Consider the following 13,322-nt stretch of genomic DNA (forward strand, 5'->3'; position numbering starts at 1 on the left):
AAGAGAGCATTACAATAGTCCAGTCTGGAGAGAACAAGAGCTTGGACAAGGAGTTGTGTGGCCTGCTCTGATAGTAAGGGTCTAATCTTCCTAATGTTGTATAAGGCAAATCTGCAGGACCGGGCCATTGTAGCAATATGCTCTGTGAAGCCTAACTGATCATCAATCACAATTGCAAGGTTCCTGGCTGTTCTGGAAGGAGTTATGGTTGACGAACCTAGCTGTATAGAGAAGTTGTGATGAAGTGCTGGGTTGGCTAAGACCACGAGCAGTTCTGTCTTAGCAAGGTTGAGTTGAAGGTGATGGTCCTTCATCCAGCCATAAATGTCTGTCATACAGGCTGCAATGCAAACAGCCAATTTGGATCAATCGGATCAGCTGGTTGGAATGAGAAGTAGAGTTGAGTGTCATCAGCATAGAAGTGATAGGAAAAGCCATGTTTCTGAATGACAGATTTATATGATGACTTGTAGATGGAGAAGAGAAGTGGTCCAAGCACATTTTAATATTTTAAAATGTAATTATTTCCTGTGATTGCAAAGCAAAATTTTCTCCAGTCTTCAGTGTCACATGATCCTTCAGAAATCATTCTAATATACTGATTTGGTGCTTAAGAAACATTTCTTATTATTATCAATTTTGAAAACAGCTGGTTAATATTGTTTAGAAACTGACACATTTTTCAGGATTCTTTGATAAAACAATACCACACCAATTAACTGGCGTGCAGCAAAGTGGTCGCTCATTGAAATGTAGCAATCTCTAACAGCCTGAAGCATCATTTCCTGAAAATGTTCCTAGCCAGATTGAGCCCCTATTAGGCAGAGGTATTAATAGGGGATATTCATAAAGTCTGAACCAAAATGCCCCCAAACCAGATCGGTGTGCTGGTTTCATTCTTTTTAGCTCTGAGCAGTTACACCTTTATGATACTAAATTAGATTTTTAACATTATGACAATGTTCTCATAAAGACGCTTATGTGTGTTTCCATGTGTGTTATTACTTTCAAGCTATAGCTAACTAAATAATTTCCATATGGCACAGGTTTATTTGAATGAATGAATCCTGAATGTTTAACCACTATTATTTTCTTTGCATTCATGCATGAATTGGTGTTTCTGATGATTTTATCTTTTTTTCTGTGGCTCTTTTGTGAGACTACAGCACACAGAGTGACTGGCTGCTCTGAAATGACTCTTGGCACGGTGACCCGTGCTCTCAGTCATGCCTGTAATTTGGACCAAAAGGGCCCTCTGCTTTTCTCTCCTTTCCTTCCCGCTGAAAATATGTCGAGCGAACGACAGACGAAAACATATTAAGGGCGTAACCAGAGCATTTGAGACAAAAGGGATAAACCAATTTTCCTGTCCAGTTTGTTTTAAGAGAGCGAGGGAGCGGCTAGACCTGCACTGGGGCTTATCAGCCAACTGGCTCGACTCTGGCCCGTGTCATTACGGGCTTTCAGATGGAGATAATGTTGAACATTGTAGTGAGCATACCATTTGCCTGCTCTAAACCGGCTTTTGACTGAGAGAGATAGTATCTAGATAAACTGATAATACTTAAGTTACATACTCACCCTCTCTTTTTTCCACTGGGTAAGCGGAGTGCCTGTGTTTCCTGGACCTGTGTGAAACGATACACGATGTGAGGTTCATATCGCAAAGCGCGGAAGCCAAAGATAATTTAGTCTGAATAGGCTGCTTTTAAAATTCCTAAAGTCTCGGTGGATCTGATGGATGTCTCGCACTCCCGTCTGCCCCTCACATATGTGTTACCTAACCTTCTCCATTTTTATCACACATCCAATTGTCAGTATATTTTTAAAACATCACTGAAAGAGTGTGTTGAAAGTTTACACATAATATCAGTGTGTGAATTTGTTGCATGTCACATATTTGTGTGTGTTACTGCAGGCCGTGTATGTATACATCTTCCCCCTACTGTTATGTGCTGTGTGAATGACAGATTAATATATGTATGGTAGACTGTCAGCGTGCTGTGTTTGGGGAGGAGGGAGATTAGAGGAGCTGTCATAGGCTACGTTGAGCGGTCTCACACAGATAAGTCTCAGCAGCGAAAATGTGTTGTACCGCTGCCTGAAAACAGGGAGCGAGAGATGGAAGATTATCTGGAGTTTTGCGTTTAGAGTTTTGTGTATGCACCACTCAAGGTTCTCAAGGTTCAACCTGGTTTGTTGACTGTTCCATTTCAAAGTGTTCACATCTTTGACTATTTAATAATGCACGCTAATACATCTACAAGTAAATCAATTTTATTTTTGTCTCTTTTTCCACTTTTATTTATATAGTAGACAGAGAATGAGGGGGAAACCGGGGAAACAAGGTCAGGAAATATTGCAGGCTAGACTCAAAAGTTGTATCGCCCACATACAGTCTGAGAAAGGATGTAACCAAATGTAAAATAATTTAGGATAGGATATTTAAAATTAGGTAGGATAGTTGAAATTCTGCCATTGTTTACTCTCCGTCATATCGTTCCAAACCTGTATGACTTTCTTTCTTCAGCAGAATACAAAAGAGGGGTCCGATGTTCTTTTAAATTTGACCGAATTTAAATTTCTGAATGAACTGTTCCTTTAAGATAAGACACTTTTAACCCTCATGTCGCGTTCCAGTCATTTTGACCCAGAGAGGATTTCCTTTTTCCAGAAAACACCAATTAATGTTATAGCATTGGACTAAAACATCATGACTTTGCTCACACAGGGTACAACAACATCCCAAAAAACCTTTGTTATTTTTTGTTACAGGTGTTTTTGCACCTGTAGTGGTTCCAGTCAAAAATGGAACCTGCCTACAAAACCTGCCTACAAAAAATTGCTTATAAATTTCTTGTTATGCTATATTATTACCAAATATTGTACTAATTTTTTATCCGCTTGTTTTCTTTCAGTTAGCACAGGTTTTGTATTTCTCTTTTTGAAACTGATTGGTCTGAGCATTTGCACTTGTTCCCAAAATTGGCCCAACATTTTTTTCATTCAAAAAGTAAGGTATAGATTCAATTGAATGGTTTACGGTCTCTCCAGAGGCAACAAAAGGTGTTGCAGTTCCTGTACAACACACATACATACACATTCCCATTATTTCCTCTTGTGAACAGTGCTGTGCAAAGACCTGCGCTTAGCAGATTGCAGACAGGAGCTGCGGATGGAACCAGAGGAGCCTTATCGCTCTGAATTTCTGTTTGTAGAAAAGAGCAGAGGAAAGAAGATCGCTCCATCTTTGCATCTGTGTCCGCAGCTCTTTTGTCTTGTGAAAACTCTCTCCCCTCCTCTGCGCTGGCATTGTTGATGTTGTGCTTTACACACCACTAATACCATCCCGTAGGCCTCCCAGATGAGCTGGTCAGTGTTCCCTCCTGACTGGCAAAGTTTTAAGTGTCACTAGAAATGGACCTTTCTTTTGAGTGTCTCTCAAAGGCCCCAGCTGAAAAGAGCACAGAGAGAATACAAGAGAGGAGATTACAGACAAGGGCCAGTCAGAGCTAGCCTATTTAACACATTATATCCAGTCCCCTCAGGTTACACTTATGCACAGCAATATTTTAAAAGAGAGCGAGGGGGAATGAGAATGAGAGATTGCTTCCGTAATAGCCGTAGAGACCATAACAGAGCGCCGATCTCCTGTGATTGCAATCTAGCACAGAGTTCCTGTGAAATTAAACCATGCGTTTTGAGTGGGAAAGAAAGCAGAGAAGCGAATGGGAGGGAGGAATAAAGGAGAAAGGCAAAATGCGGCTCTGGTTACTTTGAAGCAGAGGATCAAGGCCAGAAAAAGGAATAAAATATGACAAAACGACAGCAGAGAGGGCTTATGGTCTATAGGTGGAATTTTACAGGCACAGACAGCAATTACTGGCATACATAGCATAACTCTGGATATTAATGTTTGATCTCCTATTCCACTTTTCTGGCAAGCTTCACCAAGTGCTTTTCCATACCCCACTGCCACTTCAAATTAGTTTCTTGGCAGCTCTACGACATGTTCTCTTGCTGCATTTCCTTCCATTTCTATCTTTTTCTCTCTCTTTCTCTGCCTGCTTTCTGTAGTCTGTCAGCGTTTCATTTGAATTAAAAATAATCTGCACTGAGAGATCCGGACGTTGATTGTGGAGCAGAGAGCGGTAATCACAGGCTTGAGGTTTCGCTCAAATCTGATGATAGACATTTAGGAGAGCAAGTTCTGATTTCGGGAATGAAGTCTGCTTTGGTGCACCTCATCCAAACCCTGACATGCTCCATATATGTAATCATAATGTAATCATATCTATTTAATCAAATATAGATGAAACCAGTTTTGCCACGGTTACTCTACAGTACGTCCAAATAAAAATATACTATGCTGTTTGGGAGGGGGGGGGTGACAAGCATAATATATTATGTAGTAAATGTGAACCTCAAATAAAATTAAAAAAAAGTAATATCACACATGGATCTGTTTTAAATTTGAATAAAATTGAGAATTTTTTTCTTTTACGATTTTGTCCTGTTATTTTGGTTGCACACTGTTGCAATTGCACTTAAAAGCTTCACCAAGTGCTTTTCCATACCCCACTGCCACTTCAAATTAGTACTCACTTCAACTCATTAGAACTCATTGCTCATATAAGTATCTATAACTGCACTTTGTATGGTTAATTAACAATGTTGTTTTCTTGAAACTCTCAGAGGGCATTTGATAGTGGCCCTACTGACCACCTGATCTGGGACCCAGAGCAGGGGGCCCCTAAGCAGTGCTGAACCTGTCCTCCACAGCCTACACTTAGGCTGTGTTTACACTTGGCATTAACATGCAACCTGTATCCGGATGTTGTCCACATACACATTGAAAAGACAAGTGTAAACGCGCTTCTGATCGGAATGTTATCCGATCAGCGTGTCCTGGTCCAGAGGTAGTCGAGGACGCATTGTGATCGGATCTCAGTGTAATGTAAACGCAATCCAGCCATCGTGTCTGCATTCGCAGGTTGACCACGCAAAACGCCGCCCCCTCTCTCCCGATCTGTCGGAAGAACAGAGCGCTAGTGAGACTCTGGACATTTTGATTTGTAAAATGTCCCGCGACTGAAAATTGTTTTCAAAAGAAAACCCACCACTTCAGGTCGACTTTACACCGCAGACTTATTTCAATATTGCTTGGGAAATACAGATCCGATCGGTTATCCAGATCGAGAAGTCAGCTGATGTTGCCAAGTGTAAACGCGCCGTGTCCTGATTGACTGATGATCCGATCTGCTTGATCAGATCACGGTGATCGCATGTTAATGCCAAGTGTAAACGCAACCTTAGAGTTTCATAGGCCTCATAAGCTTCAGCTGCCCCTAGATTCTTAAAGCCTGTTGTGACAGAAATTAGTGGAGGGCAAAAATGTGCGAGTGGGAGTATTTTAAAAGTCCACACCCTCCTCTCCCTTGAGTGGCAACGACTTTTCTGTTTTGTGTTAAGAGCCTGTCTGCTCTCTCAGGGGTCCCTTACCAAGATGGTTTACTGGATTTCATTTCTTTTTTATGGTCATTTCATCTATATGAAGCTGAATAAACAAAGACAAAAAAACACTTTTATGTAAACTCTAAATATATAATTGTACACAATTTGGTGTGTGTGTTTTGTAGCTAATTTAAGTAGCATAATAATATTATAGTAGTATAATAATATTTTACTAAAAATAGAAGTATAATAATATTTTTAATACAAGTAGTAGAATTATAAAGTAGCATTATAAAATTCTTTTTCTATATTTTATGTTGATAAAATTTTAAATTATCATTTTAATATTTTATTTTCATTGAATTGTATTTTTGAGACATTCTATTTTAATAAAAATAATTTAAAATAATATTTTTTATATTTTTATTTAATTTTTTGTTTTATTTTGCAATTCTGAGATTCAAAGTTCAGTTGTAATATACTGTATGAAAATAATAAAATACTTTACTCTTTATAGATTACATGTGTTGAACTTGTGGGAAAACTATTTTAATTCACACAGAAAAATAAACTCATGTCTGTTGCATGGTTGAGGCAGATGTTAGAGGTTGAGTGTGGTCTTATATTGATGGAGCGTGCAGCTCCTTTTTTCCTCCTGGCTCAAAGGAGAAGGGCTGAAAGATATAGAGAAGGAAAGATAAACATTCAGCAATAAGCTAACTCATTCTCTTACTCTTTTGGGGGCAGTCAAGGTCAGAGGTCACTGCAATGCGAGTGCCTTGTTAATCCATTGACCCGCAGTGCAGAGGGTTAATAACTGGTTTGCTAAGCCAAGGGACCCCAAATCAGTCAGATTAAGGAGATTTTCCAGGAATGTCCAGGTTTATCTTACGATTGGTGGATTGTTTGGGTTTGAGTGTCCATGAACTGAGGTTAGTGGAATTAGATCTTTAAGCTTTTCCTCAAACCCTGGAGGAAGGAGGTTAATATTACACCATGGTTTGAAAACACAATTAAGGCCAGTCTTAAGCCTTGTACACACCGGGACGATTATCGCGCGCGCTTATCGCTGACATTTTTCGACGCTTTTGTGTTCCTACCCAAGCGATTTTCGCAGGCGATGAGCCAAGTGAACGTGCAAATTCACTCCCTGACATTAGATGGCGCTTAATGAAAAACAGAAATACCCCGGTACACATCGAATCCTACTTGATCTGCAATTCCTCTCCATAACAACTCCCTCTTATCGAGATTTTTGTAGTTGCTGCCGCGTTTGTCATAAAGCCCTTTGTGTTCAGACACCAATGAGACCAGCAGCTACATTCATCTTGCCTCGATGCATCTTCTTGGCCTACTTACTTCCTCTTTTTCGTTAGGTATCAATGTGTGCTCGGCAAGACCGTTTTGTGCTTGAGCGCCACCAAGTCGTGTTTTACTGTAACTTCAGCAGCTCCAGGCACGTGAACAAAAGCGCCAATCTCATTTTAACGCGGTGCATCAAACCAAAAAAACGAGCCCGAGGCGTTTTTTAAAAAATGACGCTTTTACGCCTCGCGTTTTGCGCGTCGGTGTGCACACTCACATTGGCGCCCTTTGTTTAGTCACGAGGCGTTAAACGTCGGCGATAAATATTCGTCCCGGTGTGAACAAGCCTTTAGCGTATAATCGTTGCAGATGTGGTTGATCAATTTAGTCTTAAATTTGTTTTCCTGGTGTTAAATATTGCCATGTTAGTCCCAACAATACACAGCGCAGCTCTCGCCCGCTTGTCATTTTTTTAAAGATGCAGTCACATTTACTGTTGCTTGGAAAACTTTTTCCAGTCATTTTAAAAGCAATCCACGCAAAGGCTCCCCAATTTCCCCACAGAGATTTTGCATCGGGTTCAGTTTTTCATGCGTTGACCAACAGTATACTTTGTTTGAAAGTGACTTCGGCCTGAGCGGTTTTCATACATCACTACACTGTTGACACTAATTATTCAGCAGGGCAAACGGTGCTGTTCTGGGTCAGCCTGGGTGATTCTAACCCCAGTGAAGGAAGGCTGTGGCTGAGGGAACCAGAGAGGTGTGTGCTGCTCATGAAGAGAGTCTCTGTCTCCCTCCCCTTCACAGTAGCTAGCTGCACCCTACTGGGAAATGCATTAGCAGCTGACATCATCTCACTCCAGCCAGAGAGTGAAAGAATATCATTCTATCTCAGTTCCCTCCTCTTCTCTCTCTCTTCCTCCTGGTCGCTCCGTCTCCTGTTTGCACTCTTTCAGGACTCCTCTGCCAGTAGCGCTCATTGAGCATCGTACACGCTCCGTCTGTCCGGTGAAGCTGAGCGGAGGAAGCACGTGTGTGTGAGGCAGAAACAAGCAGGGGGTAGAAGCTGAATGAAGTCAGGTTAGAATCAGGAAGTGGGAGGACCCGGTCGCGCCGTGGGTGAATGCGAGAGTTTGTGTGGATACAGGCTGCACTTGCGCGAGGAACGGGAGCCAGCGACGATTTCGAGGAAAGGAAGCGGCGGTCGGGGTTTTAGTGCGGCTTTACTCCACCCATTCTGCCTATAGGAGGAAAATACTGTATGCTTTGTTGGATTTTCTTGCTCTGCACGAGCGCACGGGAGACAGACGCGCGGATGGTTTGTCACTGAGCGCGCCCCTGACACAAAAGAGCGCAGAAGTCCGCGTCCATTAAGCGACGGTTGGCGAGGATTTCAAACGGCCAATTCGCGCGAAGAGGACGAGCTGAAGGATTTCTCCACTTCTCTGCGCCCTTGGGTATCAGACACATGGCTGCTTTTGTTTGAGAGCCTCTCTCGCTTTGAGCTCTGGATGTTTTTCTTCTTCCTCTTCTTCCCTGGGAAAGGCTTCTTATTTTGCATGGCTGTCATTCAGTCAAAGGGAGCGAGAGGAATTCGCCGCTTGTTTGTGGATTACATTGTTTGACCAGCAGAATGTGAAACGGCGTATTTATCGAAACCTGAAAGTGATTTCTTGACTTGTTATTTTCCTCTGTGCCAACCTCGCCACATCAAAAGGTACACCGCACCTTCATATCTCTCAAAAATTTATTTTTTAGTTCATATCTGGATGACTACAATGTCATTCGACGTTTTAGGGGAATTATTAAAAGCAGTTTCAGTGGATTACTCGATGGCTGGAGGATTTGGAGCGCTGTTTTCTTGTCGTTGGTTGTGGATAATTGTAATTGAAATCTCTGCAGTGAATGTTGCCAGATGTTTTTCGGTTGTAGTTTGAATAAAGCAGTCGCGCAAACGCGACGTTGTGTGGAAACGATGTCTCTTGAAGTCATGTTAATGAATGCATATCACATTATTATTATCATTATTATTCATGTTTTCAGCTGTGAAAATGGCCTTAACGTTTTATTTATAGGCTATAGCTACTTTTAGCTAAGAAATGTTTTTTATACCTTGTCAGTGTCGTTTTTGCCTCGAGCAGGATATGGATATAGTGTTGCCAAACCTGTCAGAATAATTGCTTTCCAATGAAGCTGTTTTTCTGAGAATATATTCTTAGTTAGGTATCCAAAGAAAAACGTAAAAATGCCCCATTGCAAGTTTACATCCACCCAAAAGCTCTTCTGTTTGTTTTTGTGTTGGTTAATCATTGTAAAATTGTTAAAAAGTTCACATAGCTCGTGTATTATTTTCCTCTCGAATGAGAGTCGGGTTAGACGCTAATGGATGGGCTGTAATGGTTCTATCTTTGTTGCTGTTTAGTCAATTGAATTAGCCGATGCCCCTTTGACACCACATTGTCACTTAAATAGGCTTTCATTACCTAAATGCTGTGTAAATTACAACGCTGGATGTTTGCACAATAACATATAGCAATGTTAATGCGTTCAACCTGGTCTCAAGTGCGGCGCGTCGTTTTGCGTATGGAGCCACAGTGCCATCCAGTGGCCGCTCTGGGAAGTGACTGAATTTTTGCGCTCATTAGTGCTGCGCTACCTTTGGATGATAAAGCCCACCTGCTTAGTTCTGAAACAGATGTACTAACTCTCTTTCTCGCTCTCTCTCAGGGCTCCGATGCCAGCTCAGAGAAACTATTCAGCACAGCTGCTGTTAAAGGTATGTGGTGGACTTTCTTCATTCCATTCTGCTTATTGTTTGTGTAAATCACAGTTCTGTAGTTGTTGACAGATTTTACTGTTCATATAGAGGCGCATACTCTAAATTGTTATGGTTGTTGTTTTATGTAAAATTATATTTTAAAGGTGTAATTATAGTGTTATGATCTAAAAATGAATATTAGTATTGTCATGTGTGAGGATAATCCCAGTCTATATAATAAATACTGTTATATATTGTAGGTATTATATATACAACTGAAGCATGCAATCTTCGATGCTTCACAAGTCATAAACTAGAATCCGTCACATTATTCTAGACAACCTTATTTACCAATATTGCATTCAGATTACGTTTAATGTGTTTTGCTTTCCGGGGTGGCATGGGAAATAATGCATTTCCTCAAGGCTGACTAGGATTCCATTGACAGGCACAGTGTGTTGTATCCCTGCTTTCTCACAGCGTATGGGCTGGGAGAAATCCATCTGAGCCACTCTGTTAAACAGATCCCAATGTGCTGCTGAGTGATGAATGAGAAAATCCATTTCAGGCACGCAGCATGTGTAAACGCCACACACTGGGTCCCATGTGCAGCGGCGTCTGGCTTCTGTTATGGAAATTGATTAGTTGTGAAATGCTAAATAAAGGTGGTGGATCTGCGGCACAGACGGTAGTGGAAGAAGCAATTCTACCCTGCTGGTTTGATACTCTGCGTGTGTGATATTGTTTGCCGTGTTTATTTTAAAAGCACGCTTTGTGTTTATACAGTGAGGAGCTGCGATGCGCTCACCATCTGTTCTTTGTGTGCATGTAAACGTCCCACTAGGTGCATAGGAAGTTGGTTCGTGTGGAGTCTGCAGTAAGAACGCGTGAGTCAAAGGATCCAGGGAGTCAGTTGAGTTGCTTTTAAAACCTCAGTGTCTTTAGACAGCAGGAGCCCATCAGCACACTGCTAATTTGCTCTTAAAGCCTTTGGAATTTGAGCCCCCCCCCCCCGTTTTACAAACACAGACGGTAGTGGAAGAAGCAATTCTACCCTGCTGGTTTGATACTCTGCGTGTGTGATATTGTTTGCCGTGTCTATTTTAAAAGCACGCTTTGTGTTTATACAGTGAGGAGCTGCGATGCGCTCACCATCTGTTCTTTGTGTGCATGTAAACGTCCCACTAGGTGCATAGGAAGTTGGTTCGTGTGGAGTCTGCAGTAAGAACGCGTGAGTCAAAGGATCCAGGGAGTCAGTTGAGTTGCTTTTAAAACCTCAGTGTCTTTAGACAGCAGGAGCCCATCAGCACACCGCTAATTTGCTTTTAAAACCTTTGGAATTTGAGCTCCCCCATTTTACAAACCCCGGGCAGGCCAACATAATGGAGCCCAGCCTTGTGAATCCACATTCCTCTGTAATGGTGCGTTACCAGGATGGAGAGCATGATGGGTGGGATGGGGAGGGGGTGACGGAGGCTGGAAAGAAATCTGACCCCGGGGAGGAGGTGAGAGAGAGCGACTGATTGATGCGACAAGCCCCTTGTTCCTCCTTTTCCCCCTTGCTTCACTCCCTCGGGACCCCAAACACATTTCCCACATTCTGCTCTTTGAAGGCCTTTAGAGGTTTGATTTGTGAGGTTCAGAGGGGCGCTGAATGGCGACCCTTTTTCTGAAAGGATTAAAACCCCCTTTGTGCGCCTTAAACTAACACATGCCCACCTCCTCTGCTTCTGAAAAGCTGGCGCTTGGGAAATAATACACAAATATGCTTTCTCTTCCCACTGACTGCCAGGCCACTTCGTCTCCCTTCAGACTCTATTTCCATTTAAATGTGTGTCTTTTCTCTCTCTTTTCTCTCTCTCCTTCACGTTCCCCTTGTCCCCTTCTTGCCTTGCCATATGCAAATCTTTACATTGGCAGAAGGGATGGAGAAAAGAGAATTGTCCTTCAAAACACAGGTGCGAATGAACTTAGGCACTGTGGTATATTTATTGGAGGGTTTTAGGGAGATGAAAGACAGCGAGTGTACACAGGACACTGCTCTCTGTTACAGAGGATTACCAGTCACTCAGACTCTTAACCCTTATGAACAAAAGAAGAAAGAGAACGTAGAACTGAAGAGCTGAGAGACAGGCAACAGAAAAGATGTCAATATTTGCCTGGAGCCTACAACGAGAGGCTCACTCCTGTGTTTTTCATGCTCAGGTGGTTGACGCTCACAAAATGCCACACATTCAACAGCGTGACGAGAGGGAAGAGTCACCTCTGAGAGGAAAATATAGATCAAACTCCAAACGAACAGAGCAAAACAGATCTTAGATCATTTATTGGGCTGTAGGCTGTTTTGAGCACTGAAGTGGGAAGAGAAGAAGGGATAAACAGATGTCATTGTCAGGTTTGTCTCATAATTTGTGGTAAATTTTAAAGGTTAAAAAGACAAAGATTATTTTTTTCTCTCCATTTCTGTCACTAATGGAGCCTTTGGCTTGCTTACTTGGGGACGCTTAATTTCTGGCAATATTGTCGACTTGATTACACAAGACACTATTGGAAGAGAGCTGAACTGGATGAAGACATCAATAAACTGACCTTAACTGAAAAATTTACTGTTTGTTATTGTCCTCTTGCATTATTGACAAACTGTTTTCCTGTTCGACACCGTAAAGCTGCTTTGACACAATCTGTATTATATAAAGCACTATATAAATAAAGATGACGACTTGATTTAAATATTAAACAGTTTTTTTGGGAGGAAAAAAGATCAAGAAATTAGTCATAGTCGATCTATATTCAAGACTCAAAAATGTGCTAACCTCTAGGTCACAGCCCTCTAAGATATCTTAAAGTTGAACTTGTTCTATGGATGGTAAAATCTAAACTTGATTCTGTACAAACAGGAAGTTTCCTGTGAGTGACAACCTGTTAGATTTACATAGACCCTCTCCTCGCCTCTTCTATTTTCTCCTCTCCTTCTCTCCCTCCTGATGTTTTGTGTAATTGTTGCTTGTTTTCTTTTTTATCTCCTCATTGCTCTGTCTCTCACTCCTATTAAGCAGAATCATTAAATGTTCAACTTAATTACTGTCTCTCTCACATAGCCTGCAGGTGGCTGCCAACCAGCCTGCCTCAATTAGTGTATTCATCTCCTGCATCTTGTGCATCTAAGAAGCCTTTTGCTCGATTTCGGAGCAAGTAAAAATGAGAACAACAGGAACTGTGACCAGTTAACTACTGAGATATCTAACTGTTTCATCTGTGATTCTGAGACACTGTAGCACTATCTTTGTATTTGTTTGTTAATAAGATGTTTTGCAATTATGTTGTTCCCTCCATCCTGTTCAAGGTGGGACAAAACTGTTTGCAAACACACAGCATTTAGTTTTTTTTCTGTCATTATCTCAGGATCTTGAGAAAATGACAAAAAAATACTTGGCTTCTATGGGCTTCCAGTTTGTTGTTGTTATGAACTTGAGATATCTATACTAATAAGTTATCTTGACAAAAATATCTTCAGTAATTTTCTTCGAGATGTGCTTGAAGGGGCTGTCCAATGCAAATTGGTTTTGATCTGCAAGAACAAAATTTAGAGGGAACATTTACTGTATTCATGAATTAAATGCTTTTACACTGTAAATATCTGATATCTTGTTTGTTGCAGAGTATAAATTGAGTCTGACATTGTATTAGGGCATTATATGTCAAAAATATCATATAATCAATATCGATATATCGATAATCGCCTTTAAAAATATTGCGATATCCGATAATATCGTCTACCTAAGCCCCACCTCCACCACTCCCCG

General features: G+C 41.3%; 1 protein-coding gene across 1 annotated transcript in view; it reads left to right on the forward strand.

Moving 5' to 3' along the window:
• The window catches only part of LOC107744628 (autism susceptibility gene 2 protein-like), a 319,889-nt gene extending 308,142 nt beyond the window's left edge, over positions 1 to 11,747 (forward strand). The window contains exons 5-6 of the mRNA XM_016558422.1: positions 9,489 to 9,537; positions 11,725 to 11,747. Coding sequence (XP_016413908.1) covers positions 9,489 to 9,537; positions 11,725 to 11,732 — 57 coding nt within the window. The 3' untranslated portion in view covers positions 11,733 to 11,747. The remainder of the gene's footprint in view (positions 1 to 9,488; positions 9,538 to 11,724) is intronic.
• Positions 11,748 to 13,322: the final 1,575 nt, after the last annotated feature.

Source organism: Sinocyclocheilus rhinocerous, unplaced genomic scaffold (genome assembly GCF_001515625.1).
Source record: "Sinocyclocheilus rhinocerous isolate Xijiao unplaced genomic scaffold, SAMN03320098_v1.1 scaffold767, whole genome shotgun sequence".
Taxonomy (NCBI): domain Eukaryota; kingdom Metazoa; phylum Chordata; class Actinopteri; order Cypriniformes; family Cyprinidae; genus Sinocyclocheilus; species Sinocyclocheilus rhinocerous.